General features: G+C 48.3%; 3 protein-coding genes across 7 annotated transcripts in view; 2 read left to right on the top strand and 1 right to left on the bottom strand.

The window, feature by feature from the left end:
* The first annotated feature begins 4,022 nt into the window (after positions 1 to 4,022).
* CCDC82 (coiled-coil domain containing 82) lies at positions 4,023 to 18,133 on the top strand. 5 transcript variants are annotated; one of them, XR_013231709.1, is made up of 9 exons: positions 4,031 to 4,190; positions 6,741 to 7,298; positions 8,249 to 8,480; positions 8,605 to 8,697; positions 8,832 to 8,956; positions 11,977 to 12,147; positions 14,227 to 14,412; positions 16,762 to 16,947; positions 17,007 to 18,133. XR_013231709.1 is itself a non-coding variant. In XM_077341495.1 (8 exons), exons 2-8 carry the CDS (start codon positions 6,753 to 6,755, stop codon positions 17,359 to 17,361), a joined length of 1,494 nt encoding a protein of 497 aa, XP_077197610.1. In that variant the 5' UTR covers positions 4,023 to 4,190; positions 6,741 to 6,752; the 3' UTR covers positions 17,362 to 18,133. The 5 variants fall into 5 exon arrangements, 4 of the variants coding, with proteins under 4 accessions (XP_077197610.1, XP_077197608.1, XP_077197611.1 ...); XM_077341495.1 differs by lacking the exon at positions 16,762 to 16,947 and having other exon boundaries at positions 4,023 to 4,190; positions 8,252 to 8,480; positions 17,218 to 18,133; XM_077341493.1 differs by lacking the exon at positions 16,762 to 16,947 and having other exon boundaries at positions 4,027 to 4,190; positions 17,218 to 18,133.
* A 537-nt stretch (positions 18,134 to 18,670) lies between these two features.
* Positions 18,671 to 22,151, bottom strand: LOC143840551 (uncharacterized). Its single transcript, XM_077344163.1, has 3 exons — positions 22,026 to 22,151; positions 20,644 to 21,735; positions 18,671 to 19,559 (listed from the first exon to the last, which is right to left on the bottom strand). The coding sequence occupies exons 1-3, from the start codon at positions 22,149 to 22,151 to the stop codon at positions 19,530 to 19,532; spliced, it is 1,248 nt and encodes a 415-aa protein (XP_077200278.1). The 3' UTR covers positions 18,671 to 19,529.
* The window catches only part of MAML2 (mastermind like transcriptional coactivator 2), a 179,320-nt gene continuing 173,364 nt past the window's right edge, over positions 21,685 to 27,640 (top strand). Inside the window, exon 1 of the mRNA XM_077341486.1 lies at positions 21,685 to 22,644. Within this exon, the coding sequence (XP_077197601.1) occupies positions 22,207 to 22,644 (438 nt within the window). The 5' untranslated portion in view covers positions 21,685 to 22,206. The remainder of the gene's footprint in view (positions 22,645 to 27,640) is intronic.

Raw genomic sequence — 27,640 nt, 5'->3', positions numbered from 1 at the left:
CTGCTACCGCAGGGGGGTGGGGAGCGCCATGTCTCCGATTTCTCTCCGACAACTCAAGGCAGAGCCAGCATGGTGTAGTGATTGAGAGCAATGGCCTGTAATCTGGAGAACTGGGTTTGATTCCCCACTCCTCTTCCACATGCAGCAGCTGGATGACCTTGGCCCAGTCACAGTTCTCACAGAGCTCTCAGCCTCACCTCCCTCACTGGGTGTCTGTTGTGGGGAGAGGAAGGGAAGGTGATTGTAAGCTGCTTTGAGACTCCTTAGGGGTAGAGAAAAGTGGCATATAAGAACTCTTCTTCTTCTCCTTGTTCAGTAATATGGGCCACTCACAGTTCTCTCAGAGCTCACTCAGCCCCACCTACCTCACAGGGTGTCTGTTGTGGGTAGAGGAAAGAGAAGGTGATTGTAAGCTGCTTTGAGACTCCTTAGGGGTAGAGAAAAGTGGCATATAAGAACTCTTCTTCTCCTTGTTCAGTAATATGGGCCACTCACAGTTCTCTCAGAGCTCACTCAGCCCCACCTACCTCACAGGGGTAGAGGAAAGAGAAGGTTGTGGGTAGAGGAAAGAGAAGGTGATTGTAAGCTGCTTTGAGACTCCTTAGGGGTGGAGAAAAGTGGCATATAAGAACTCTTCTTCACCTTGTTCAGTAATATGGACCTTCACAGTTCTCTCAGAGCTCACTCAGCCCCACCTCCCTCACAGGGTGTCTGTTGTGGGGAGAGGAAGGGAAAGGTGTTTGTAAGCCACCTTGGGACTCTTTCGGGGAGTGAAAAGCAGGGTATTAAAAAACAGCCCTTCTTCTTTGAATGACCTCGGCTTCTCACTTGCCGTGAAAGCGTCTTGCTGGACAGCACAACAGCACAGTGAACCCCGTTTCGAACAGAAAAACTGTCCAAAAATTGAAAAGTGATGGCCCTTCCTTCCTTCCTGGCCCCGATCCAAATCATATGCACCATTTATTGCTTATGGGATGATCTCTGCCATATCTGTTTGGATCATCGGCCCCATTTAACTCTAGATTCAAGTGGTTAGCCGCATTGGTCTGAAGCAGCACCACAAAAACTGAGTCCTATAACACCTTTAAGACTGACAAAACTTTATTCAAGGCGTGAGATTTCGAGGGCGTGCTCTCTTCCTCAGACAAAAACTGGGAGATTAACTTTCTGAGTGAATAAAATAGGGTCAAGTGTGTTACGAGTGTGGTGAACATCACCCTCTGGTGGCTCATCTTAGCCATTACACTTCTGGTCATTGGCGTGTGGATTTTTCCAGAGAGACAACAGGTTTCGACGTTAAAAGACAAGGAGGGCAGATGCATTGACATGCATTGGAACAACCGCTAATGCATGCGATGACTATTGTCAACCCATTTTTTACCAGCCATAATCTTCAGAAAATGCACACGAGTCAAGCTCTTTGAAAAATCACCGCTCAAAAAACGCATAAGTTTAGCGTTTCATTTTTCTCAGCCCAGAACAGACACCTGCAAATCATTTTTGTAAGGTATAAATCGTCTCCCTCCTGCCGCTGCCACCAGAGGCATGGGCTGTAATGGAACCTTGGGTGGTTTTGCAATTCAAATTTCATGTTATTGATTACAGTCCTGTCCAGAAGGAGAAAGGATGGGAAGAAGAAAGATCTGATTTCCAGGATTTCTGAAACGATCGTGCGTTTTATTTGTCAAGGTCACAAGGACCTAATTTGGCCACTGCCGAGGAAAACAGAAGTGGGGTACATTAATTAACAATCATCCCAATCGCGAAAAGGGAAGAGAATCTGAGCAGGGTTATTTTCTCAGTATGGAGTGCCATCTACTGATCAAACAGGGCTGTTTCGGATGATTAAATAACCCAGATTCACAGCTCCGCTTTGGCAAAATGGGTTATTGTGAAGGGAAAGGCAGTCGGCCAATTTAATTAATAAATCGGTATAGGAGAAAGCACTCCAAAGAACCTCAAGCCTGCGATGATAGCCAAAGTGTTGATAAGCTGCTTTCAAACCAGGGGCTTGACCCAGGCCGGGAGCTGGAAATGTTCTGTTAGGGGGACAAATCTTTTTGTTCAGGGGACAGTTCAGCACTGCAGAGAGCAGCCTATTATGTGTCTGTACAGAACTGGCAGTCTGATTCGTCTAAATAATTAAGCCAAATGGTATATCGTGCAAAAAATGTTTCCGGTGAGAGACAACACACATTTTCAAACTATTCACCTTGGACTGTTCTGTTTAGCCTAGAGAGGAGACAACTGGGAGGGGATCTGATAGCCATCTTCAAGTATTTAAAAGGCTGCCATATAGAGTAGCGATCCCCAACCTGTGGGCTGCGCACCACATGTGGTCCTTCGACTAATTGGAGGTGGGCTCCGAAGGACGCCTTCTCCCCCCCCCCGGCCCTTTACTTCATCCCCCCCCCCAGCCCTTTACAACACACTTCATTGTTGTGGCGTGTCTGTATCTTATTTTGAAGGGATGTTTAAACATTGCCATCATGATCAGAGAGCGTTAGGGCAGTGGTTGAGAGTAGAGGAGTAAACTACCCCCCTCACCGGGCCTCAGTAAAAGGTGTTGAGTGGTCCCCGGTGATAAAAAGGTTGGGGACCACTGATATAGAGGATAGAGCAGAGATCCCCTCTTGCCCTGAAGGGACAGACCAGAAGCAAGGGGATGAAATTAATGCAAAAGAAATTCTGTCTAAACATCCGGAAGAAGCTCCTGACAGTTAGAGTGGTTCCTCAGTGGAACTGGCTTCCTCGGGAGGTGGTGGGTTCTCCATCTTTGGAAATTTTTAAACAGAAGCTAGCCATCTGACGGAGAGGCTGATTCTGTGAAGGCAAAGGGGTGGCAGGTGACAGTGGATGAGCGATTGGGATGTGAGTGTCCTGCATAGTGCAGGGGGTTGGACTAGATGACCCAGGAGGTCCCTTCCAACTCTATTATTCTATGATTCTATGACATTTTACTAAGATGTGGCATAAGAGGCACTATGCAGGCTTAAATTGGGCAAGTCTAAGAGATTTCAGACTGCACCAAGAGTGACTGGGACTATGGCGTGGCATCTAAGAGACCCGGGTTGAAGTCCCTACCGGCATTCTCAGCCTCCCCTAGCTCACAGGGATGCTGGTTGTAACCCTGTGATTTTAGAACTCTGCACTTAAAAATCAAAAGGATTAAGCAAGTTGCAGGCACTAGTGCAACTGTAGGTATCAATGTCTATGCTAAAACAAAGGAATGACTATCTTACCAATGAAGAATCCATGGTGTGATAGGGCCACATCCCACACACACACACACACATAATGGTCTTAGCAAAGAGAGGGTCCTTTCTTAAGTGGTAACTGGGTCCATGGCGGCGGCCGAGCAGCCTCAAGGGATACTCCCTCATGGAGAGTTGGGAAAGAGTAGCCAGCTCTAAACTAGGAAAAATCTGGGGTCAGCTGGGCATCTCTTTCGCTCTGTTTTCAGGGCTTCAAGTGTAGCTGCAGCTCTGCATAATGGTCCAATTTACAAAGAACCTCCATTTCATCCCATTTATTATTATTGTAGTAGTAGTAGTAGTAGTAGTAGTAGTAGTAGTAGTAGTAGTAGTAGTAGTAGTGGTGGTGGTGGTGGTGGTGTATTTATACTCTGTCTTTCCTCCTGGCTCCGAGCCCCTTTTTTTTTTTTGCTATGAAGCCTTCTGGCCGCCTGCGAACACCCCTCCCCGTCCCCCAAAAATAAATAAATCTGCAAACCGACCATATTGCAGCTGGAGAAGCGCCCACGAATCCCACTCCCCCCCTCTCAGCAAAGACTCTTCCGCCTTCGAGGAACTAACGTCTAGGCAATGGCGGCCCCTAGCGCCCACCAGGCGAAACGCAAGCAGGCCTTTATCTACATTTTCATCCTTTGCTCGGCGCTCTTTTGAGGGACATGCGCAGTCTCTGGCCAACAAAAGAAGCCCGGGCGGCGCCGTCGCGTCACGTGACCCCTCCCTGCGCAGTTTCGGTCTCTTCCGAGGGGAGGCGACAAGGCGAGCGTTGTTTTAAACTCACACGCAGATGGGGGTGGGGGAGCCCGTGAGTGGCAGGAAGTAGCCGCCAATCGGAAGGCGCGAAGGGTTTACACGCTTCCCGCTTTTCCAATCTGCGCCTCCCCCCCCCCCGACACGCCCGCTTAGTTTTGGTTCCTCCTTCGGCCGTTGGGATGTTAGGTAAGGGGGCGGGGCGGCAGGGGCGCGCGCGGGGTCCGTTGGCGCAAAGCGCGGGGAGGAGGGGGGAGGGGTATCTCCGCAGAAGGCCTCTGAGCATGTGCAGAGGTTCTTCTTCCCCACATTTTTTTCCTGCCATTAAGGAGAGGGGGGATAAATGTTAGGAAGTTTGAGTCCAGGGTTGGCCTTGAAGGAAATAGATGGAGCCTTTGGGGATGGGGCAGGGAGGGACCTCAGTGCAATGGAGTCCACCCTCCAGAGCAGCCATTTTCTCCAGTTGGGGACTGGTCTGTGTTGCCTGGAGAGAAGGCAGGGATCCCCTGGTCCAGCCTGGAGGTTGGCATCGCTAAAACCAACAGGGTTTAATTCTGGGTATAAGCTTTTGTTTTGATTTTATTTATTTAATTTAAATCCCGCCGCTCTCAGCATGCTGTCTCGTGGCAGGTTATTTATTCATTATAACTCCCCAGTAAAGACCCTGGTAAAACACACAATGAGTACCCCATTAAACTACAGGTGACCTCCTAAAACGGCGATAATCTAATCCCATGATCCTTGGCTGTAATCTGATGTCAAGAGGATGATCATACCCAGAACTGAATTATATTGTCCTTAGAGGTGCCACTGGGCTCAAACTTCGTCCTGCTGCTTCAGGCCAACATGGCAACCCACCTGGAATAAATGTTAGTCTTGAAGGCAGGGGTGCTCAGCCTCCTAGTGTGAGGCCTGGAGTTCACCCAGAATTAACTGCCCAACAACAGAGGTCAGTTCCCCCCAGGGTAACTGGCAGGGCCTGTGATATGCCGAAGATTGTAGGTGAAATCCCTCCCTGAATTCTGCCCTGCATACACACTGCACCCAAATCTCCAGGAATTTCCCACGTAGAGGTTGCAGCTCTCAGCAACTAAGCTGGGCTGGCCCTGGTAGGTGCTTGGATGGGAGACCACCAAGGAAGGCCAGGTCATAACACAGAGGCAAGCAGTAGCAAAATAACTCTGAATGCCTCTAGCCTTCAAAACCGCACAGGATCACCATAAGTCAGGTGCAACTTGGTGGCACTTTTCCTGCTATTACAGCTGTTCTTCAGGTGATGACACTATTCACCTGAAGAAAATAACTGCCTTAAAAGTTTCAAACTTTAAAGAGTATAGTTGAGTATTCTCGTCCAATGCAACTACAGGTCCTTCAATCAATAGGTGCTAGATTAGACATGACAAGGGGAGGTTTGTGAGCATTCACCTGGAGCTGTTCTTTAGGAGGAGATGAGCAGGTGGCCACATACTTTCCCCAGCAGAATAAGTAAAGCCTGCAGGAATGTGGAAAGGGAGTGTGGTTAGGGAAAATGGACAGGGAAAGGGGGTTAACGCTTTCTTCTCCCCGTGTAAGGTAAAGGTAAAGGTATCCCCTGTGCAAGCACCGAGTCACGTCTGACCCTTGGGGTGACGCCCTCTAGCATTTTCATGGCAGACTCATTACGGGGTGGTTTGCCAGTGCCTTCCCCAGTCATTACCGTTTACCCCCCAGCAAGCTGGGTACTCATTTGACCGACCTCGGAAGGATGGAAGGCTCAGTCAACCTTGAGCCGGCTGCTGGGATTGAACTCCCAGCCTCATGGGCAAAGCTTTCAAACAGCTGCCTTACCACTCTGCGCCACAAGAGGCTCTCCCTGTTTACTGGGGCCCAAATACAGATGGAACTTTCATCTATGGCCTACCCTTATCCCTGAGCCAGAAACTACAACTAATCCAGATTGAAGCTTCCAGGGTTCTCACAGGAACACTTTGGAGAGCCCACATCTGGCCCATACTCCCAACAGTTACATTGGTTACCAGTTGAATCCCAGATCAAGCTTATGGTCTTAGTAATCACGTTAAAGACCATACGTGGTCTGGGTCCAGTGTACCTGAGGGACCACCTCTCTACCTATGCCCCCCCCTCCCGCTCGAATGAGCATTATGCTCAGCCAGCACCAGCCAGCTGTGGATCATTTCCTGTCTTGGCCCCCATCTGGTGGAAAGAGCTCCCAGAAGAAATCTGGGCCCTGCACGAACTAGCACAATTCCATGGGGCCTGCAAAATGGAGCTTTTCCGCCAGGCATTTGGACGAGGACAATTGATTTGACACCTACTGGGGCCCAGAACCCCCCCCCCCTCCTCAGATATGCTCACCAAGTACACCATGGGGCATACTGCACTGACTAATCTGCAAGGTTGCTGTCGTAATAGTTCAGACATCAATGATGCTATCTTTATTGTTGTTACCACTGTTATTATTGTTGTAGTTAACAAACCTATATTGTATCTACTTTATAGTTTTCACATTCCTTGTAAACCACCCTGAGCCGCAAGGGAAGGGCGGTATATATAAATATAATAAATAATAATAGTACTTTCCAGTTTTCATATTTGGGCTGGGGTGGGGGGAATGCCTCAATTTTTGTTCTGGCTGTTTCCTTCTCCAAACGCTTACACCTCCATATTCTATGAATGCCAAAAAACCTATAAATTCGTTGCACCAAACCTCATCTCATATATCTTTTTTTTTTCTTTTAGAAGTGAGGCCTTATGGAAACACATTCTGTAAGTCGAAGATATAAAACAAGGAGAAGCACAAGAGCAAATGAACTCGTCTCCAAATCTCGGGTCGATTGGAATCGGACTAAGAGAACCCAATTGGTTGACAGTGAGGAAGAGGACACGTCAGCGTCAGAGACGGACCTTCAGACCAGTTCAGAGGATGAAGTGGAGGAAAAAGGCGAATCCGGGGTTAACGGAAGCAAAGAAGAAGCCACAGTTAACGGGAGCAGCCTTCCGGTCGTCAAGGCAGACAGTGAGGGCACCGCAGGAGAGGATGTGGAAGAAGAAATCATTGGCCCGGGGAAACACAAGAGGTCACGGTCATCTGTAATGTACGATGATAGCGACGGGAGTGACGACAGTGGCATTGTTAGAAAAGTGTTTGCCAAACGCAGTTGCGTAATAGACGAGGAAGACTCATCTGCCGAACAGGAACGGCCTGCAGAAGAAGAAACAAAAAGAAAACAGACACGGCTGATGAAGCTGCGAGAACTTTCCTGTCGGCTGTCGAGGAGTGACAGAGAGCATCATGAGGTGCCGCTGAGTCCATTTGTAGCTGTTTGGATAGGGAATTTAGATTCCATCAGGCTGGCTGATGACGTGCTAAAAAAAAGTTCTTGATGTTTCTGTGGTTATTAGGGAGGTTCCCACTTTATTGAGATTCTGCAAGTTGCGTGATTGAAATTGTTCAGGAGCGCTTCTGACATTTAATTTTTCTCTTAATTTTTCATTATGTGTGTTCATTAGTGTTTATGGAATTTGTATGTATTTATATTTTGTTATCGTAACCTGTTTTGAGCCTTGTTTTTGAGGAAGGCAAGTAGGTCTTATCATTAGGACTTGCATGCTGACCTGTTTCATCTTGTTTTGGTATCCTGTGCATCTTGCGGCAAAAATGCTGGATCACTAATTCAGATTTTGGGAATCTCAATTTAAATATTCCAGAATCACCTGAATTTGAAAATGTCCCCGATAACATCCTAAATGTATTTTGTGTATCCGTTTTGTCCCCTTTCTTGTAAAGGAGGACGATTCATCTGAGAAAAATTTGACCTGTTTCATGAATATAAGTGAAATCTTCGGCTAATACAGGTGTCTCAAAAGTTGGAAAAGCTTTATACACGTCTGGGGGAATCAGATCTTTCCCAGGGCACTTGCTGGAGACCAAAGAGGAGATCAAACTTCGCCTCTCACTCTCATATTGGATACGAACCTGGAAATTCTGAAAAATTTGAATCAGGGGTCAGTGGTTGGAATGTGGTGGCCAGCGATAGAGGTGGAAGAGACCAAAAAACATTACTAAAGTTCCTAAACTAGACTTCGCCAGATATTTTGCTAGTCCAAATGATGATAATGGTGTATCAGTAATATATATATATATATATATATATATATATATATATATATATATATATATATACTTTTATTATAGTAACAGATTATTTTAGGGGAAAATACTGGGGGTTTTTTGTTGTTGTCACCAGGAGGCTGAAGATGATGTCTTAATATTAGAAGATTCTTCTCCATCATCCTTCAACCCGACTAACATTAGTGACTCTTCCGATGATGACAGCATGAAGGATTTCATTGTGGAAGAGGAGGAGGAGGAAGGCAAAGAGATGAAACAAGAGGAATCTGAGGATGCTGACGACCAGCCGCAAGAGAAGAAACACATCATGGTACACAGAACGCTGTTGGAGCGTCATATCCCCGGCTGTAAGATTAAACTTAAATTCATTCACATCATATTTGTAGCATGCCATTTTTCAGGGGGCTTCCTGAAGGAAAGTGTCATGCATGCAACTGGATATATTTTACTCATTTTGTTTCGTTTTGACAGTGGTTCGTCCTAGTCCTTGTGGCCACTTGAAAACAGTTGTGAGAGCCCTTCTCATCAATGCAGTCGATAACAACTTTTTGATCTCACTATACGGTAAGATAATGAAAAGCTTCTTACGTTACCCTCTAAATGGCTGTGTCATTGACGTGAATGAGTGCGACATTTTAACAAGTAAGAATGTGAGTGTAAGCAGCTTTGGAGTACTGTCGTTTCTCGTTTTCCAACAGAAGGGAAAAGGCAGAAGAGGTATGCCCAAGAGATGCTGACTTCCCTTCGTCACCTGGACGGCCGCATTATTCAGCCTCGCCTTGACAACTTGATCTGCAGAAGTCGTTGGAAAGAACGATATAAGGTCTTGCTTTCTCGTCTTGTTCTTTAATGGTCCCTGGTATTGAATTATATTTATTTATATTATTGAATCATAGAATCATAGAATCATAGAGTTGGAAGGGGCCATACAGGCCATCTAGTCCAACCCCCTGCTCAACGCAGGATCAGCCCATCCTAAAGCATCCAAGAAAAGTGTGTATCCAACCTTTGCTTGAAGACTTCCAGTGAGGGGGAGCTCACCACCTCCCTAGGCAGCCTATTCCACTGCTGAACTACTCTGACTGTGAAAAACTTTTTCCTGATATCTAGCCTATATCGTTGTACTTGAAGTTTAAACCCATTACTGCGTGTCCTTTCCTCTGCAGCCAGCAGAAACAGCATCCTGCCCTCCTCCAAGCGACAACCTTTCAAATACTTAAAGAGGGCTATCATGTCCCCTCTCAACCTCCTTTTCTCCAGGCTGAACATTCCCAAGTCCCTCAACCTATCTTCATAGGGCTTGGTCCCTCTGCCCCAGATCATCTTCGTCGCTCTCCTCTGTACCCTTTCAATTTTATCGACGTCCTTCTTGAAGTGAGGCCTCCAGAACTGCACACAGTACTCCAGGTGTGGTCTGACCAGTGCCGTATACAATGGGACTATGACATCTGTGATGTGATTGGATTTATAAGCTGTCCCTGTCATACAAAAGTCTGAGGGCAGCTAACAACATGTAGGAAATCCATGTTCGGTGTTAAAACAGTAAAACATAATGGTTAAATAGTAGCGTGTTGTGCGTAAGAGACAGTGTGTGCTCAAACACCCCGAAAGCATGGTGCGGCAGTTACAGCCTTGGACCAGGAAGCTCAGGTTCAAATCCCCCCTCTGCCACCGGAAGTAATGCTGGGTGACCTTGGGCCAGTCACATACTCTCAGCCTGACTGAATTTGCAGGGCTGTTGTGAGGATAAAAGGTAGAAGAGACCAGTTTAAATTGCTCTGGGTCCCACATTGGGAGGAAAGGTGGGATATAAATCTAAAGGAAATAAACACCTTAAAATAATTAACTCAAGTCGCAGCTGACTTATGGTGACTCCTTGCTGATTGCTGTTTAGAATGGCTATCCTCAGATGGTTTTCCAGATGAGCACACTATACAGTTCAGTTCTTGTTTTTTAATTGGTAAACTCTCAGTAGATCATGTCTGAATCAACCATGCCAGGTTGAAGAAGAAGAGTTGGTTCTTATATGCCACTTTTCTCTACCAGAAGAAGTCTCAAAGTGGCTTACACTTTCCGAAATCTTGCCTCTGTTGCATTGTTGGCAGGCTGTAAATTAATTGGGATTGTAATATTTCCCTCATCTATGCACATGTATGAGAGAATTCCCCTTCACCCGTTGATGGTTACAAATGTTCCCTGAAATGCAAAGAAGTAGGGATGCCTATTCACGTAGAAGCTCTCTCTGCATATTGGGATACACATGATTGTCTGGATCAGACCCAATAGATAAAAGTTAGTAGAAATATTGACATCTGTTTTCAGTTTTTTTTAGTTGCCAGAGAATGTTTCCGTAGCTGGTGTCTGGCTGTCTATGGAACAAATAACATACATTCTAAATGGAAATATTTTGGATTGCATGTTGGTTGGCGTTGCAGCTCATGAGCTTAAGAGCAGTAGGGGTGTCATGTTACATATTCCAGTCATATATCTATTTCTTCTGCCCTGGTAAGAGCCAGCTTGGTGAAGTGATTAGCAGTACGGACTTCTAATCTGATGAGCGGGGTTTGATTCTGTGCTCCCCCACATGCAACAAGCTGGGTGACCTTGGGCTCACCACAGCACTGATAAAGCTGTTCTGACTGAGCAGTGATATCAGGGCTCTCTCAGCCTCACCTCCCTCACAGGGTGTCTGTTGTGGGGAGAGGAAAGGGAAGGAAATTGTATGCTACTTTGAGACTCCTTTAGAGAAGGGTATAGAAAAGTGGCATATAATGTACATGTACATGTTACCGAAATTGTTGTACTTGAAACTACCCATAGATTTCCTTGACCCAATCATGCAATAACAGATCATAAAGGTAAAGGTATCCCCTGTGCAAGCACCGAGTCATGTCTGACCCTTGGGGTGACACCCTCTAGCGTTTTCAGGGCAGACTCAATACGGGGTGGTTTGCCAGTGCCTTCCCCAGTCATTACCATTTACCCCCCCAGCAAGCTGGGTACTCAATTTACCGACCTCGGAAGGATGGAAGGCTGAGTCAACCTTGAGCCGGCTGCTGGAATCGAACTCCCAGCCTCATGGGCAGAGCTTTCAGACAACATTTCTGCTGCCTTACCACGCTGCGCCACAAGAGGCTCTTAACAGATCATAGCCCATATTAATTTATGAAGATGGGTAGCCTTTTAGTCTGTCTGTAGCAGTAGGAAAGAGCACACGCCCAAAAGCACCTAACAAAATTTGTGGTAGTGTGTGAGCTTTCATGAGTCACTTCTCACTTACTTCAGAAACAGCTCATAGAGTATCCAGTATAAGAAGCATAATTAAACACCATCAGAGTAAAGGAATAGAAGAAAATTTGAGTCCAAAGGCACCTTTAAGACCAACAAAGTTTTATTCAAGGTGTGAGCTTTTGTGTGCATGCACACTTCCTCAGACCATTGAACAGAATCATAAGAGTACATATATGAGGAAAGAGTAAATTAATAGTAAATTTGTAAACAGTGTCACTACAAATATGCAGCATGATAATGAAGATCAGATAGTTCCTTACTAGACTAACAAAATCAGTCCTTTGATGTCAGTTGTTCACAAATACATAGGGGGAATAAAAATGCTAAGGTTAGTGATTAATGGCAAAGTAAAGGAATGCTACTCTTTTTCTAAAGGAGTAAAATAATAGGTTGCTTTTAAGCTTCTAACTGGGGACCAACATAATGTGTGGAAACAAAAGTTTGCAGTATCCAAGATAACTTGCGTATGAATCATGTAGTTTTGTTGAAAAGGTTACCTGAATCATAGAGCAAACAGCCAACAGAATTTCAATCACATCTTTTTTTTTTAAGGAACGTGTGGATAGTTACCCTAATGTCCACATAGTTTATGGACACCCAGAAGAACGTCCCTGTCAGGCGTGTGAACTGCAGAGGTACTGCAAACTCACAGTGGTTCTGTCAGGAAAATCATACAATACCAATACGATGGAAATAGATGACTTCATGTCACATGACAAACAGGTAAATGTCAAGGGGTCCCTGTGGGCCGAAAAGACAAGCACATTGCATTTTGATTGCTTTTTTTTTTTACTTTGTTATGGTTTTAAGCCTGTTTTGAGGGAAGGATTTTAAGTGCTTGACAGTACTTAACACAGGCATCAGAGAAGAAATATACAACATGCTGGCCAGCTATAGTGTGATATCTGTAAGGTTCTTTAAAATGAAGTACTTCCTAGGCTTCTTGTTATTAGATATATATAAAAATAACACACAGTTTGTATGTTTATCTTGTTATAGAAAATATAAGTTGAAAACTTTGACAATGTAACATTAAGGATCACAATAATTTTTACTTATGTCTTCATTTATTTAATTACTTATGTAATTCATTTATACTCCCACCTTAATTTTATCCTCACAACAACCCTGTGAGGTAGGCTAGGCTGAAAGTGATTGAGCCTGGCCCAAGGCACAAGGGGGGTTCAAAACTGGACTCCCAGATCCTAGTTCAGCGCTCTTAATGACTACCCCACACTGGCCCTCAAGTGTGACAGATTTTATTTTCTCTGAATGAGGGGCATCTTCATGCAGTCATCAACATTAATTGCACGAGATAACATAAAATTCTATATGGAGTGTTTCTTTAAAAAAAACATATATTCTGTTGGTTCAGATATATGTTGCAATATATTCTATACCTATAAGATTAAGAAGTTAAAGGTAGTGCAGGGGCTTTGTACACTTTATGTTAGGGGCCTTGAGAGCTGATTAAGAGATCACATACCTCTCCGGAACAATCTGTCCCTCGATCTTTGTGAGCTGGCTTCAAAGTCCCCTGTCACGGATAGAATGCAGCTGGCATTCTTTGGAAGGAGTTTTTACATTTACCATAACTGATTTTTTAATTTATCTGTTCCCAGTTATAAATAAACTAGATGGCCATGGAGAGCTACACAGATAAATTTGGAAGCTGAATTCCATATTTACCAGTACAGCGTAGAGGCTGTAATAGTTTTTTAATGTGTGAATCATATACTTACAAGCGTTTTGTCATGCACCATTTATGTTTAACAACATCTGTTGTGCCTCTTTGCAGTCATAACAAGGCTGCTTTACCTGTGGGGCTTCCAATCTTGCGTTCCTTTACTTTTTAAAGTAAGATGACTATGAAGATTTACGTTGGCTTGAATGTTCTGTACAATTCTAGGATCTGTGGTGTTTGAGTGATAACCAGTCTCTTCGATTTCATCCCATTGCAGTTCAGCTAGGCATGAATGGGGGGGGGGGAGGTATGCCTTGTGACTTGCAGGTATCAGCAGAATAGTGGCAAAGACATACAATGCACTCCTATGCAGAAGTACTTCGGTCTAAATTCACTCATTTCAATGGGCTCAGATGGAAATAATTTTGCATAAGATCACGTGGTAGTCCTTCTAATTTCATTGTTTTAAACTTGCTGCCCTTGTACCAGTATTTGAACTCAATGAAGCAAGTGACCAGCTTGGTGGCTTTCTGAATTGCTACTCTCAGGGCAGCAAGGAAAGAGAGGCTGATGGATTGCTATCAGGAGGGAGCACAAGACCTACTTTCAATTAGATACTTTTTGATAACTATCACCTCCGTGTTAAACAATTTGATCTACGTATGAGTTTAGTTCATGACATCTGTTCTAAATAATATATTTCTCGTAAGGGCTTGGAGGAGGAGCATATCTCATGGCTTAATAGCCACTCAGCGCTTAACACCCACTCATGGTGGCTGTCCCACCCTTGAGTGCCTCCTCCTCCAACCGGCTTGCCTCTCTGTCCAACAGCCAGCCAATTGCCTTCCGTCCCCCACCCCTGACCACCTCCCTCCTCCTTCCACTTCCCTCAGAGGCTGCAAGTCCCTACTGCATGAGAGCTGCCCCTGCCAGTGAGTTCCCTAACAGCTACCCGCAGCCTTTCCAGGTCCTGCAGGGAGGAGGAGGCCATCCACAGGGTTCTTCCACCACCCCCACCCCCATCTAGCGCCTGTTGTATCCCTGAATGCAATGGGCTTGGCTCCTAGTAATTATGTATGATTCTATAAGACTGTAAATAACCTTGCCTTTTCATACAGAGATTAAAAGTCGGGATTGTGTGTGGAAATCGCACCGAAGTTTATCACAACCTGAAGCATTTTAAATACAAGTTGTATCAGGATTGCTGCTCCATTATGAAGCAAGATGACGTTCAGGATGAGCCGCTTAAAGATAGAGTGGACAGAGTCTTCGGTCAGCTGGAAGAAGATGGCTGGCTCCAGAAGGTAAAGTGGAATTGATCACAGGGTAAATTTTGCTGCTTTGTAAGAAGGTAACATTAATTATCAATGAAGCAGTGACTGTTGTTGTGAAGAAATGTGTAGGTTATTAAAGTGGTGAAGAGTGTAAAGAGAGTAAATTCGAGACACGTCCATAATGGATTAGGTTGCCATAAAGGTAATTTTAGGGGGGAAATTCTGGAAGTATCACCTCCTTAGAAATTAAACCACCACAGTTATTGTCCTGCTTTAATGTCTAAACTCATATTTCTGCTAGGAACAGGGGGGTGAGTGCCGTTTCTCGTATGGTAGCATGATCACCTCCTAACATGCCAGTGTCAATAGGGCTCGCTTTCCAATATGGTCCCACCTTCATGGCAGACTATCTTGAGCATCAGAAAGAAAACCTTCCTTCCTCAGCCTGAGAGCTGCAAGCTTAGGTTCTACACCCAGTTTAAGGAAATGAGAGAAACCTGGGCAGTAACTTTCAAACAGTGACAAGGGCATCTTTTGACAAATTGAGACAGTTCCTAGCACAACTTTGGAATTGGTCTCACTATCGTATTTCTCCGATCTTGCCATACTCAAGGCCTCGGTACGCTTGAGGGAGGTGATAGCAGAGGCAGCTTTATTGAGGGGAACAGTTAGCGCGCAGACATGCAGTCACAGTGACATCAAATACTAGAACACCCTCATTAAAATGCAAATATTCCAAATCGCCAAAGGCACGCAGACTCTGCAATTAGTATCAGCCAAGAAGGGGGAAGGCAAGTGGCCAAAAGAGGGACAAGAAAAGGGTGAAGTAGGGGCTTGTAGCTACCTGTCTGCACAGATTGCAGGTAAGACACCTGAAACCAAAGCAGGAGTCCCGCAGCATCTGAACAACCAGTAATCCCAAAAAATCCAAGGCAAAAACAGCAGAATCAAAGACCAGGAATAAGACTTTTATGATTAGGAGATGGTGGTATGCAGCAAACGATATCTCCCTGGGTAAAAGCGCACCCAAATTGAACATGGCAGAGCACTGCAAGTCGGACACGTGGCAAGACACCACAGGCAGGCTGCACAAGATTGGTGGCTGAAAATACTGCCATTTCTGACATCTGATACAAGGCTAGAAGGTTGGATTTTTTTCAAAATAATTTTCCCTAATTTGAACAATGTGGTGATGAATCCAGGTCAGCCAACACATTAGCTTTCTGACAGACAGTTTAGAAGGAGTTCATAGGACATGACTCCCATTTCCAACTAGGGAACATACAGAAAGTCATAGAGGAGTCATATGTCTGGTGTTAGTGTTAGGATTTTTACTGTTATTTGTATTTATTATAGTGAATGTATTAACTGAATGCTCTCAGCCAGCTGAAGTTGGAGGCAGTTTCAAAGGTCTGGTATTGGACTGATGAGATTGGAGAGACTCTTAGTCAAAAATTATCATGTGACTCAGCATAATTATTAATTTAGCAGGATCCTTTTTTGTCCAATTCAGTCTTCATTGCTATACAGTGAGTGGTCCTGATTACCAGCCTGGGGCTTGGCAAAGGGAGAAGCATGTTTCTCTTGATGATGCCTTTGTTTCCAGTGAGCATGACATCATCATGGGCGTGAACCCACTCCTGCCCTTTCTTGGCTGGCCTTTCAGCCTTCGTCTTGGAGATGGCCCAGACTTCATCTTGGGGCCTCATGTGGCCAACACAGGCAGGACTGGTTTCAATACCACGGAAGGCTGGGAGAGATACCATCAAACTAGAAGCTCGGGGGTAACATTTTTAATTTGAGCAAAGAAAAAAAAAAGGCCCCTTTAGTTTTTGTTCTGATTTTGGGAGCTGAGGTCCTTCTTGCAGGACAACCCTGCCAAAGGGCTTCCTACTGCTTTCACAGGTTTAGTCCACTAGAAGGCAAAGGTAGAATGGTGTGCCTATTAGAAAGTTTTCTGACCTGTTGCTAATTATGTTGTTTCCATAACAAGCCAGTTTATATTATAGAAACAAGGGCTCCAGTTAGTTCCTTTTATGGTGCATTTTAAGCCTAGGACGTCCACATAACCTTAATGCAGTTACAGGTATGGAATTTGTTGCACACCCATTTTTTCTTAAGAAGCAGAATTTGTAGCCTCTTACACGTGTGTCAAAGGGAGAGTTTTGACAGGTACCATCTTTTCCATGGGGTCTGAAAGAACTAGCACCCACCAAAATTCTCATAGCTGTAGTGCCATGAAAACTGGTGGGATGGTGTTTATTGATAATCTAAAGATAGTTACTCATCTTGATTATGAATGATGTCGGTAAGTCACATAAAGCCTTCAGCTGAGATTTCTGTCAAAGTTAATATATTGCTTTTATGTAATCTGCGAAGCACTATATAGATCTCGAAGGCTACATGAATGATGCAGATGACTTCCAGGAGGAAAAAATGGACTGAATGTGTATATTGCACCTTTTGAAGAATTTTTATACGCATCCTTTGGATGGGTGAAGACATTCCTGCGTTCTTGCTCTTTTTCTTTTACTTTTGGATGTAATTATGTCCTGTAAATCAGTGGTCCTCCAGATGTCCATGGACTACAATTCCCATGAGCCCCTGCCAGCATCTGCTGGCAGGGGCTCGTGGGAATTGTAGTCCATGAACCATGAATATCTGGAGGACCACTGGTTGACTACCCCTGCTGTAAATTATAGAGATGAGGGAGTTAATGTTTCATTTTAATTATAAGAGTTATTAATGAAAAGAAGTTTTATATATTGGAAATAATGTGTTCTGTGTTGAACATGCTAGTCTAAAAAAAATTTTTTTTTTAACGCGCCTCTGAAGAATCAGGGAGTCCATTCAGGAAATGGAACTTTTTCTATGGTGATGCCTAGGTGGATTGTATCAGTTTTTGAGAAGCATTTGGCTTCAGTTCCTCTTTTTGGAAGAAGAATGGATCTACGCAGCAAGAAGTCCGACAGGGTGTAAGCTGCATGCTGCTTTCCCAGCACATTTTTTTTTTAAGTTGCTATAAGCGTCAAACATTTTTTCAGACTCTGAGAAAAAAAGTGAGGTGGGGGTGGAGAACAAGAAACAGATGATCTCTCTGAAACTAGCAGGCCATCCTTATTTACGTATCTTGGGGGCCCAGAATTCATAGACCTACTTATTGGTAGGACAGTCGAAAAACCTCCACCCTTATCGGCTTTTCCCAGTGCAAAACAGAAGTGGCAAATTAGGCTGAGCGTGAAACCGAGCTGCGCTAAAATAAATAAAAGTTTAATCATTTCTGCAGCATTTCTGTGGGAGGAAAGTATGTGCTGCAGGCATTATTGGATTGTGCAGAGGCTGAAGTTTCGTCTTTTTGTCCACGATACCGGTTGGGCCAACATCCATTTGGGAATGTGGCCAAGACGTCTGTGGATGCTGTGACAAACAGGAGGCTGTCCTCCCCCTGAGAGGTAAGGCAGCCACTCAGCTGTTTTCACGCCTGAGCCTACAGGAGTGCAGCTGCAGCATCCAGTCTGTTTCCAGAGGGGAGCTGAGGAGGGAGAATGCAGCCGTAAAGGGAATGGTCTCAGCAAAGGAGTGGACAAAATTTGTGTGCAGCTCTGCCTGAATGTGGCAGAATGGTTTAACACTATTTCTGGGAGAGAGCAGAGTTGTGTGGCCTGCCTCTGGTGATGAGCAGAGCTAGTAGCTGCAAGCTTTCAAGAGAATTTATCTCACCTGTATACAAATAAATCTTTGTTTTATTAAACCTCCTGCTTCAGTGAGCTCTCTACACTTCAGGCTCAATACAAAACTCACCTCACAGCATCGCCCCCAAAGCTTGTGACCCTAAGAACGTCTTGTGACTATCTGTCAAAGCCAACCAAGTTCCTCAGATTCATCAAAGAGGGAGGGTGGTCCCCTCAGTCTCCAGAAAGGGCCTGGCATTGTTGTCCTCTCCCTGCCCCTGAAACTGAAGTCCCAGCAGTAGATTTAGAGGCTCCAGAATACAGTTTTGGTTTTCCATCACTAAATAGAGAGCAATTGCCAGATAAAGGGGAAGAAGACCAAGAAGTTGATGGCCTAGGCCAGGGGTAGTCAAACTGCGGCCCTCCAGATGTCCATGGACTACAATTCCCAGGAGCCCCTGCCAGCAAATGCTGGCAGGGGCTTCTGGGAATTGTAGTCCATGGACATCTGGAGGGCCGCAGTTTGACTACCCCTGCTCTAGAGGTACCATCTAATCCTTTCTCTGGCTAACAACAAAATCCAGCGATAAATACTGTCTTTTGGGGTTAGGAGGGGGAATTCAAGTGCATTCACAGAAACCAACGAAATTCTGAAAGGGTGTGGAGGTGCACGTCTTCCTTTAAGGCCCTGGAAGGATTTCCAACTCAGCAGCACCCGCTATATTCGGAGAAAGCGTGTTTTGAAGTCTTCAGAAACCTCACCTACGTTGACATTTGGTAAGCAAGCATATTATGTGCCAGGTAACCACAACAGGATTGATCGTGATTCTGTTCGCTTGGGGGGTTTCCTGCTGGGAACAAGTCCTCGCTATCCAAGGGGAATGTCCAAACCTCATCCAGAGCTACTGGCGCCTCATATGCGCTGCAGGTTCGTTCACTTCCATTCAATAAGATGCTTTCATTTCAGACAGGAGTTTATTAGAGTACAGCCTTCTGCTCATGTTTACCAGTTTACTTTTATAAAGCAACCTCCTCTGTATCACATCCCAGTCAGTTTATTACCGTGCCTCTATTAAATGACTTCATACGCCTACAGATAACGGTCCTGTATGTCCAAAAAGTGGGTTTATTCCACTCCCAGAAGAGTCAACAGACGTGGTAAGGAAAGGGCACAGGCTGGTTTGGGAAACCTCAGCGGATGACGTCCGTTCACAGGTGTCCGAGTCCCCCGAGAGCAGAACCACCAACGTGGAAGCTGCCAACCACACAGCCCCCGGGTAAAACCCACGAGGTTTCTTGAGCAGATGATGGCTTGGAAGGATGGGAAATGGTGCAGGCCTTTGGAGGGCCGGGGACTCAGCTCCCCTGTTCGTTTAAAGATCTCGCTATTTGTCACCAGAGCCCCGATTGTTAACCATCAGACAGGTGGATGCAAAGTGCCAGAAATCCCATTCTCATTGATGAGCCGTCTTTGTTTTATGGGCGACGTAATGAAGGGTATATCATCTGTAAGAGATTGTTGAGAGGTTTTTATTTTAATTAGAACTCCAAACTGGGGCAAGGGGAGGGGATGAACCAAGTGGAAGGACGACGTTACAGATAACTGCAAGCAGAACAGGAAAGGGCTTTTGATCCGAAAGCCAATGGAACAATTTGATAAATGTTCATGGAAGGGTTTTCTGAATAGGTGGGAGTTAATTATTTTTTTAAATATATTTTTAAGTGTGTTAAACATTTATCAGGGGATATGACCCTATAGGGTCATGTTGACCTGCCCCCCCCTCCCAAAATGGCCAATGCTGGGCCTGGAAGGGGTGGGAAGGGAAGGGGGTCCAGGTGGGCATGTACACAGCTGTGCTTCCCAACCATGTTTTGATTGATCACGCCTCTTCTGGGATTTCTGAAGAATGTTTCAGGGTTTCTGAACGGTAAAAAAAGAAAGCTGAGAAAGACTGGCCTAGAAAATACACAAAGTTTAAAGTATTCATTAAAAAGCCACCTGTTCGAACTATTTTTCGGCCACAACCTTCTTCAGAAATCCATTTAAAGAAATCAAGCTGGTCGGGGCTCCAAATGGGGGCCAGGTCTCTTGACTGTCTCCCAAGCTACCAGATTCGGCTACTGGTGCATTTTGTTCCTTCTTTGCGTGTCCTGGAGCGTTCAAGGCAAGAAATAAAAAGCGGTGATGTGAAGGTGGCTGGAGACCGCCCAGGAATTGCAACTGGTCTCCAACTGACCTGGATGGCCTTATGCCGGGGGTTCGCAACTAGGGTTCTGGGGAGCCAGAGCTCTCTGGGGGTGAGAAATCTGCATGGCGACTGACATCACTAGACACTGCTGGAGCCCACTTGTCCAGTTGCTCTACAGGCCTAGCCTCTTCCTCCTGCGGTGGAAACGGCCAATTGCTTGGTTGGTTCCCGGATCCTACTTCCGTGCCCACTTCTCCGAAGGGGCATGGCCCCACTTCCGGGGTCCCACAAAGCCAGACAAACATTCCAGGGGATCCTCCACAGTCAAGAGGTGGCCAAAGGCCTCCCCTCCGCTCCCCAAGCCCCTCCCTCCAGGTATTGCCCACCCCAGAGATGCCCACCTTGGAGGGGTCTGCCCTTGCCCCCTTCCCCATCTTCCTTGGGGCTCTCCCCACCGCAGCCAGCCCCGGCTTCACTCTCTCTCTCTCTCTCTCTCTCTCTCTCTCGAGCGATCGGGTGGTTCTCCGGGCGGCCGCACAGGCGCGCTCCTCGCTCGGGAGAGCCTTCCCTTCGGGGCTCTGCCTCCCGAGCGCCTGGGCGTCCGCTGTCCCTGCACCGAGGGCGTTCCGCCGCTGGGGGGCTCCGGCCCGCTTGCTTTCGGTCCCTCGCCGCTCTGCCAGCCTTCCGCCAGGGCTACCCCGGCCGGCGGCGGCTTGTTTGCTGCTCGCTCGCTCGCTCGCTCCCCCTCGGCTTCGGAGCACAATGCAATCCTGTGTCGTCGCCGCCGCCGCCACCCCCGCGCCGGGCAGTCGGAGCAGTGGGGCGGCGTAAAGGGGAGCCGATCGGGCACGAGGGGCAGGCGGCGGGCAGCGCCTTCGCACTTCGGATCGGCTGGGGGGGACGGAGGGCATCTCCCGGCACCAGCCCTCGGATCGGATCCGTTCCGCGAGAGGAGGAGCGCCCTTCCCCGCCGGGCCGCGGCGCTTGCAAACCCGGCGAGGAGACGCGCCGGAGCGGACCCGGCCGGAGGTCCACGACGGGAAGTTGGCCAGTTTCGGGACCGCGCCTGAACGCTCGTCGGAACCCAAACCAGCCCCTCGGAGCTGCCCGGGACGACAAAGCAGCGGCGGCAGCAGCGGCGGCGGGGATGCGGGCACTTGCGCTGGGCGCTTCGGGATCCGACCTGCCCCCAACTCGCCCGTAGGCGGGAGGAGCGGAATCGAGAGGCGGAATCCGGCCGGCTCGCAACGCCGTCGGAACGAGCTGCCCGCTTGGCGATCGCCGCGCGCGTCTCTTGGAAGGAGTTCCCGGGAAGCGGGATCGAGACGAGGAGCCTGGCGAGGGCGGAAGGAAGGACGGACGGAGGGGGGTTCAAAAGCCCCTCCCCTCTGATCCCCACATTCAATTGCAAACTTGCGGGTCCTTCCCCGCGCCGACGGATTTCTTGCCAGAGCCTCCCTCGCCCGTGCGCTCCCCTCTACCCCCTCCCCCCTCTGCAAAGTTGGCTCCCCGAACTTTTCTCATCTAAGTGATTTTTCACCCCCCCCCCCCCGCCGCGGGAAAAAAGTTTGCTTCCTGGAGCCTCCCTGCCGCCGCGATCCTGCGCAGCGGCCGTCTGCTAGCCGTCCTGGGGGAGCGCGGCCAGCGCCGCGCGGCTGCCTTCCCCATGCCTCGTCGCGGCGGCTCGCTCGCCGGCTTCCCATCCTCGCCCGCTAGCGCCCCTCTGGCGGGGGTCCGCGGCCGGCCTGCAGCCGCCCCCCGGGCCTGACTGCCCTCTGCCTGCCTGCCCGCCCGCCTGCCGGCCGGAGGGTCTCCCCGGGGGCCGAGTGGGGACCGCCAGCGACCAGGACCGCCGGATCCTCCCCCTCCTCCTCTTCGCCCTGCAGATCGGCGCGGCCGCCCCCTCCATGGGGCAGGGCGGCAGCGACTAGAGCGCGGGCGCCGAGCGAGGGAGCGAGCGGGCGATGGGCGACACGGCTCCCCCGCAAGCGCCGGGGCTGCTGGGCGGCGGAGGGTCGTCGTCGGCGCCGCGGGTGCACAGCGCGATCGTGGAGCGGCTCCGGGCGCGCATCGCCGTGTGCCGCCAGCACCACCTGACCTGCGAGGGGCGCTACGAGCGCGGGCGGGCCGAGAGCTCGGACCGCGAGCGGGAGAGCACCCTGCAGCTCCTGCACCTCGTCCAGCACGGCCAGGCGGCGCGCAAGGGCGCCAAGCACCCCAAGGGGGCGGCCGGAGGCGGGGGCGCCTCGGCCTCCGGCGCGGCGGCGCCCCCTCCGGCGGACTACTACGCGCAGCAGCTGCTCAGCAACGGGACGGCTGGTGGCAGGAGTGGGATCAACGGGGAGCAGCAGCAGCAGCAGGGCGCGGCGGCGGGAGAGCAGAGGAACCCGGCCCTCGTGGCGGTGAGTCCCCCTTCCTCTGGTTCCTACAGCTGCGCGTTGGGAAATAGCCTATGGGCGGGGGTGGCCAAAATGGGGCTCCCCAGGTGTCCGAGGACTACAATTCCCATGAGCCCCTGCCAGCAGGGAATTCATGGGAATTGTAGTCGGTAGACATCTGGAGAGCCCCAGTTTGGCCACGGCCACCTTTGGGCTGTGAAGGGGGCCCTGGAATGTCCTCCGGGCTTCAAGGGACCCCGAAAGTGATAACATGCCCCTTCAAAGGATTGGACCAGGACGTGAGATGCGGGAGCCAGCCAATCAATCCATTTTGGCAGAAGAGACTTGACCACTACGGCAACAGGGGAAGTGGCGTCTAGTAACGTCTAGTGATGTCAGTGGCCATCTGAATTAATGGGAAGGGCCATGAAACCTCTGGGAAGCTATGACATTTCCCCAGAACCCCCGTTGGGAATCCCTGACCTGGAGACTTTGGGGGTGGAGTCAAGAGTGAGTGAAATTTGGGGCGGGATCTCAGTGGCATACAATGCTGTGGAGTCCACCCTCCAAAGCAGCCCTTTTCTCCAGGGGAACTGATCAGTTTAGTCTGGAGAGGAGTTCTAACTCCAGGCATCCTTGGTGTCTATGCGGAAAACCTTTAGCAGAACGGCAAGTCTGCCAGTGATTCCGGTGAGCCGCGTTGGATCTCGAGCACGAACGCGTAAGGCTCCACGGACGTAGATCAAGGTGGGCAGCCGTGTTACTCTGCCAGGAGCAGCAGAAAGGGGCAAGCGGCCTTTAAGCGGCACCTTAAAGACTTCTCCAAGGTTGTTGAACAAAGTTGTGAGTCCTGTGGCTCCTTTAAAACCGAGATAGTTCAGTTCAAGGTATGAACTTTTGTGTACAGATCTCTGACAAAGTGCGAAGATTGGTTGGGCTTCCAGGTGCCACTGAACTCCCAACCTGAGATGTTCCTGCATCTAACCAAAGCCATGACCGAGTTTCGTGAGTCACTGCTCTGAAGAGTCTCTGGAGAAGTGAGCCGTGACTGGCGAAAGCTCTTGCCCGGCCAAAATTTGGTTACTCTTGAAGGCGCAACTTTAGACTCTTGCTCTTTTGTCAGGTTCGGTGAGTCAGCGCTCACCTTAAGGTTGCCGACCTCCCAGAGAGGACAAGGATCGCTTCCCCTGGAGAAAAGGGTTCCTTGGGAGACTGGACTCGATGGCCTTGTTCCCTGCCCACCCTCCCCCAGGCACCGTGCCCAAATCTCCAGCTGTTTCCTAACTCAGAGCTGGCAATAGCTGTTCGCTTCATCAGACGCATTGGAGTGCACCTGCACGTGTACGTTCCAACGCATCTGATGAAGTGAGCGCTGACTCTTGCGGGGATAGATGTGACTGTCTTCAAGATGCCACCGGAACCCTTTCTAATATTTTTCTGTATTGTTGGCTGGTTGGTTGGCTGGCTTCCCCACCCAGGACTGCCAGCTTTTTAACCAGATCGAGTTCTGTGTCTCAAACAGCATCCCTGATTTGCAGAAAGCATCCTTAGCGTGACAAACGTGCATTACAAAACAGCTCTGTAAGGCTCACGGAAGCCCTGCGAGGTAGGCCGGCATGATCAGTCCAGCACTTCAAATTTGGGGGCAAGGAAGAGCAGGGTGGCTAGCTTTAAAAGACCCCTTCTGAGCTGTTCCCCCTCCCCTCCTCACCAATTGCTTTGTTTTCATGCCAGGAAGCACTTAAACGGCTTAATTTTCTGCACATCAGGTTGCTGTTAAAGTCACAAGAGCAGGGCCAGGTTACAAAACTAATCTTCCTGTCTCAGGACTACAGATCTAAGCCTGTGAGCATTTAAATGCACCTCCTACTGAAGAACAGAAAAATGGAATCAGGGAATGGAGGAAACAAATCGATCCCTCCTCCCCCCATAACATGGAGTGGAAATCCAGCAAGCAAACCTTATTAATTTGAGTGTGATGTATTACGTCAGAAGTCTAGACTCGTTTTAAAAACAGACAAATCAGTGCTTTTGAGCCCTGGTAGCCAGTGAGCTCCCATACTTAAGAGACACTGTTCCTGTGAATATTAGGGTGTGCTGGGGAAGAGAGTCCTGATTCTAGACAGAGGCCTGTGACTAACTCCTGTCGGAAACAGGGTCAGGGTTAACTGTATTCCAGGTCCCTCCTTGCTTATGTACCAAGCTGCTTATTTATAGTTCAGAGAAACAAGACTTGTAAGATTTCTGATGTTCAAATCACCGTTGAAGGCACAGAACAATGGGGCGGGCTGGCAAGCTTTTCTGTGACCCCCGGCCCCCTCCCCAGATAGAAATTGCACCTGGCACCTTTTAAAGGTGTAACTGGGGGTCCTGTTCCCAGGGGTATGGTTTGTTTTTAAAAATTCTATACTGTTTTTCCTGTTGTTGTAGTTGTTGTTTTTAAAACGGACAAAGTTGGACAACTTCTGCTAATCAAAAAGACGCAACAATTAGTGTGCGGGGCGCCCTTGTGAACATAGTTACAGAGAGCGAGCAGTGTTCGGAAATATCTTGACTCAAAGTAGGCCAGGGGTAGTCAACCTGTGGTCCTCCAGATGTTCATGGTCTACAATTCCCATGAGCCCCTGGCAGTGGCTCATGGGAATTGTAGTCCATGAACATCTGGAGGACCACAGGTTGACTACCCCTGGTCTAGGCCCATGCACTGAATGCGTGTCCCCGCTGTGATTAGTGTGGTCTGTCCTGTTTGCAGAACTGCCAGACTCCTGGAGTCCCTTCACAGCCCTTTCTTCAACAAGGGAGAGAATGCTTCCTGGGGCGCTCGGCCCCGCTCTGCGAGGAGCATACAGTAGCAAAATCCTTACGGTCCCTAAAAAATGGTCTTCGCCTATGGCTTGCCCCTTTTCTTCAGTGCAGCTGTGTATTTTAGCATCCCTCCACAGTGGCTGGCTACTGGTAGATGCTTGAGTGGTGGCTTGCAGAAGCCAGAGCGTGAAGCCTCAAGTGAGAAGTGCAGAGTGAACACATGGCTGCATGAAGCCAAAGGCAGCATCACATTGCTCCTGGCAATGTGATGCTTGGATGTGTGGACAGTTCATTGGTATTGCATGTGTAGCTCATGTTGCTTTTCAGGCCCTCCTGTGAAGGTGGCTGTGGTGGGTGCAAAACAGTTAGAGATTGCAGCTGTTGATCATTTCAGGTGGGTAGACAGTGGATATTAGATAGAAGAGCCAGATTTAGAAGAGCTAGGCCAAGAAGATTTCCAGGTAGAAGCTTGAGGACCAGCTTGGTGTAATGGTTGAAGAGCAATGGCCTTTGATTCGGAGAACTGGGTTTAATTCCCCACTCCTTCACATGCACCCAGCTGGGTGACCTTGGGCCAATCAAGGGCTCTCTCAGCCCCGCCTCCCTCACAGGGTGTCTGCTGTGGGGAGAGGAAGGGTAGTCGATTGTCAGCTGCTCTGAGATTCCTTCAGGTAGTGAAAAGTGGGGTACAAAAAAGCCAGCTCTTCTTTGAGCATCAAAGCTCACTTCTTCCGATACAGAGATCCCTGAGCTCTGTTGGCCCCTATCAGAAGGTGGAACAGTTGGTTGTTATATCCTGCTTTTCACTGCCTGAAGGAGCTTCCAAGTGGCTTACAATCTCCACAACAGGCACCCTGTGAGGGAGGTGAGGCTGAGAGCGGTCTGAGAGAGGCTGCTCTTTGAGAACAGCCCTAACAGGACTGTGATGAGCACAAGAGAGTCAGGGTGCAAACGTACCATACAAAATGCAATCTGCTTGATTAGAGCCAGGGAGAAATACTTAAGGGGCAGACAATCTGCCCAGGGGAGCTTTGGTTGTCTACTACAGCTTCCACCTGGAAATCTCATTGGTCTTTTAAGTTGGTACTGGATTTGAATCCTGCAAATAGCGAGCAGCTGAGATTCTCCAGGTGTGTCTCTGGAATGCCTTGGATTGCAAAACCCCGGCTTTAAAGGTGGGAGCTGTGCTTTGTAAACAGGCTGCGGAGGGGTTGCAGAGATGCCCCTGTCCTGTTGTGTACCCAGGGGTACCTATCGCTGAACTGCCCCCCTGCCATACAAGTGGGGGGGGGGAGATCAAGTCATGCAAAAGAGACGCATGCCAAGCAATAGCTTAGATCCTGTGGTGCAGCAAGCAATTCCCTAGTACTGTCTGCTGCTGGTAGACACAAGGTCTCCGTCATGTCATGCGTGCTGCCCTTTCCCTGTCCTGATGAGGCCCAGCTGTGGAGCCGAAGCGCTGGTACTACTTATGTCACATTAGAGTATCTGTGGTGCGCCATCGAGAAGGCATTTCTTCCAGCGCATTCCTATGACAGCAATATGTGGGTTAAACAGATTCCAGCTTATTACGATACACAGGGCTGTGTCGGCCGGCTGATATCTGCGCCTCGTGGAGATGCAAAACGGGAGGGGGGGGAATGCAGCGATCCCAATACTTAAAAGTTTTTGCAGATTGCAATCCTTGGTGAAATATGGTATCGGGTTTTAGTCATACGCTGGGAAAGAAGATATAGATTTCTTCCAAACCATCTTCAGAGTAGCATTCTTTTTCTGCCGTTCAGAGCACAAGTAGGTGGTACTCTGTGCTTTCAGAGTTTCTTCATTGACAAATGGAATGCTGCTAGTTTGTGGACACAATTCCAGCCTAGAGCCAGCTTGGTGTAATGGTTAGGAGTGCGGACTTCTAATCTGGCATGCCGGGTTCAATTCTGCACTCCCCCACATGCAGCTAGCTGTGTGACCTTGGGCTCACCACAGCACTGATAAAGCTGTTCTGACCGAGCAGTGATATCAGGGCTCTCAGCCTCACCCACCCCACAGGGTGTCTGTTGTGGGGAGAGGAAAGGGAAGGTGACTGTAAGCTGCTTTGAGACTCCTTTGGGTAGAGAAAAACAGCATATAAGAACCAACTCTTCTTCCTCTTCAGTAATATCAGGGCTCTCTCAGTTTTACCCACCTCACAGGGTGTCTGTTGCGGGGAGAGGAAAAGGAA

Source organism: Paroedura picta, chromosome 6, assembly GCF_049243985.1.
Source record: "Paroedura picta isolate Pp20150507F chromosome 6, Ppicta_v3.0, whole genome shotgun sequence".
Taxonomy (NCBI): Eukaryota; Metazoa; Chordata; class Lepidosauria; order Squamata; family Gekkonidae; genus Paroedura; species Paroedura picta.
The sequence above is the reverse complement of the archived record's forward strand: the minus strand, read 5'-3'. Positions and strand labels throughout refer to the sequence as shown.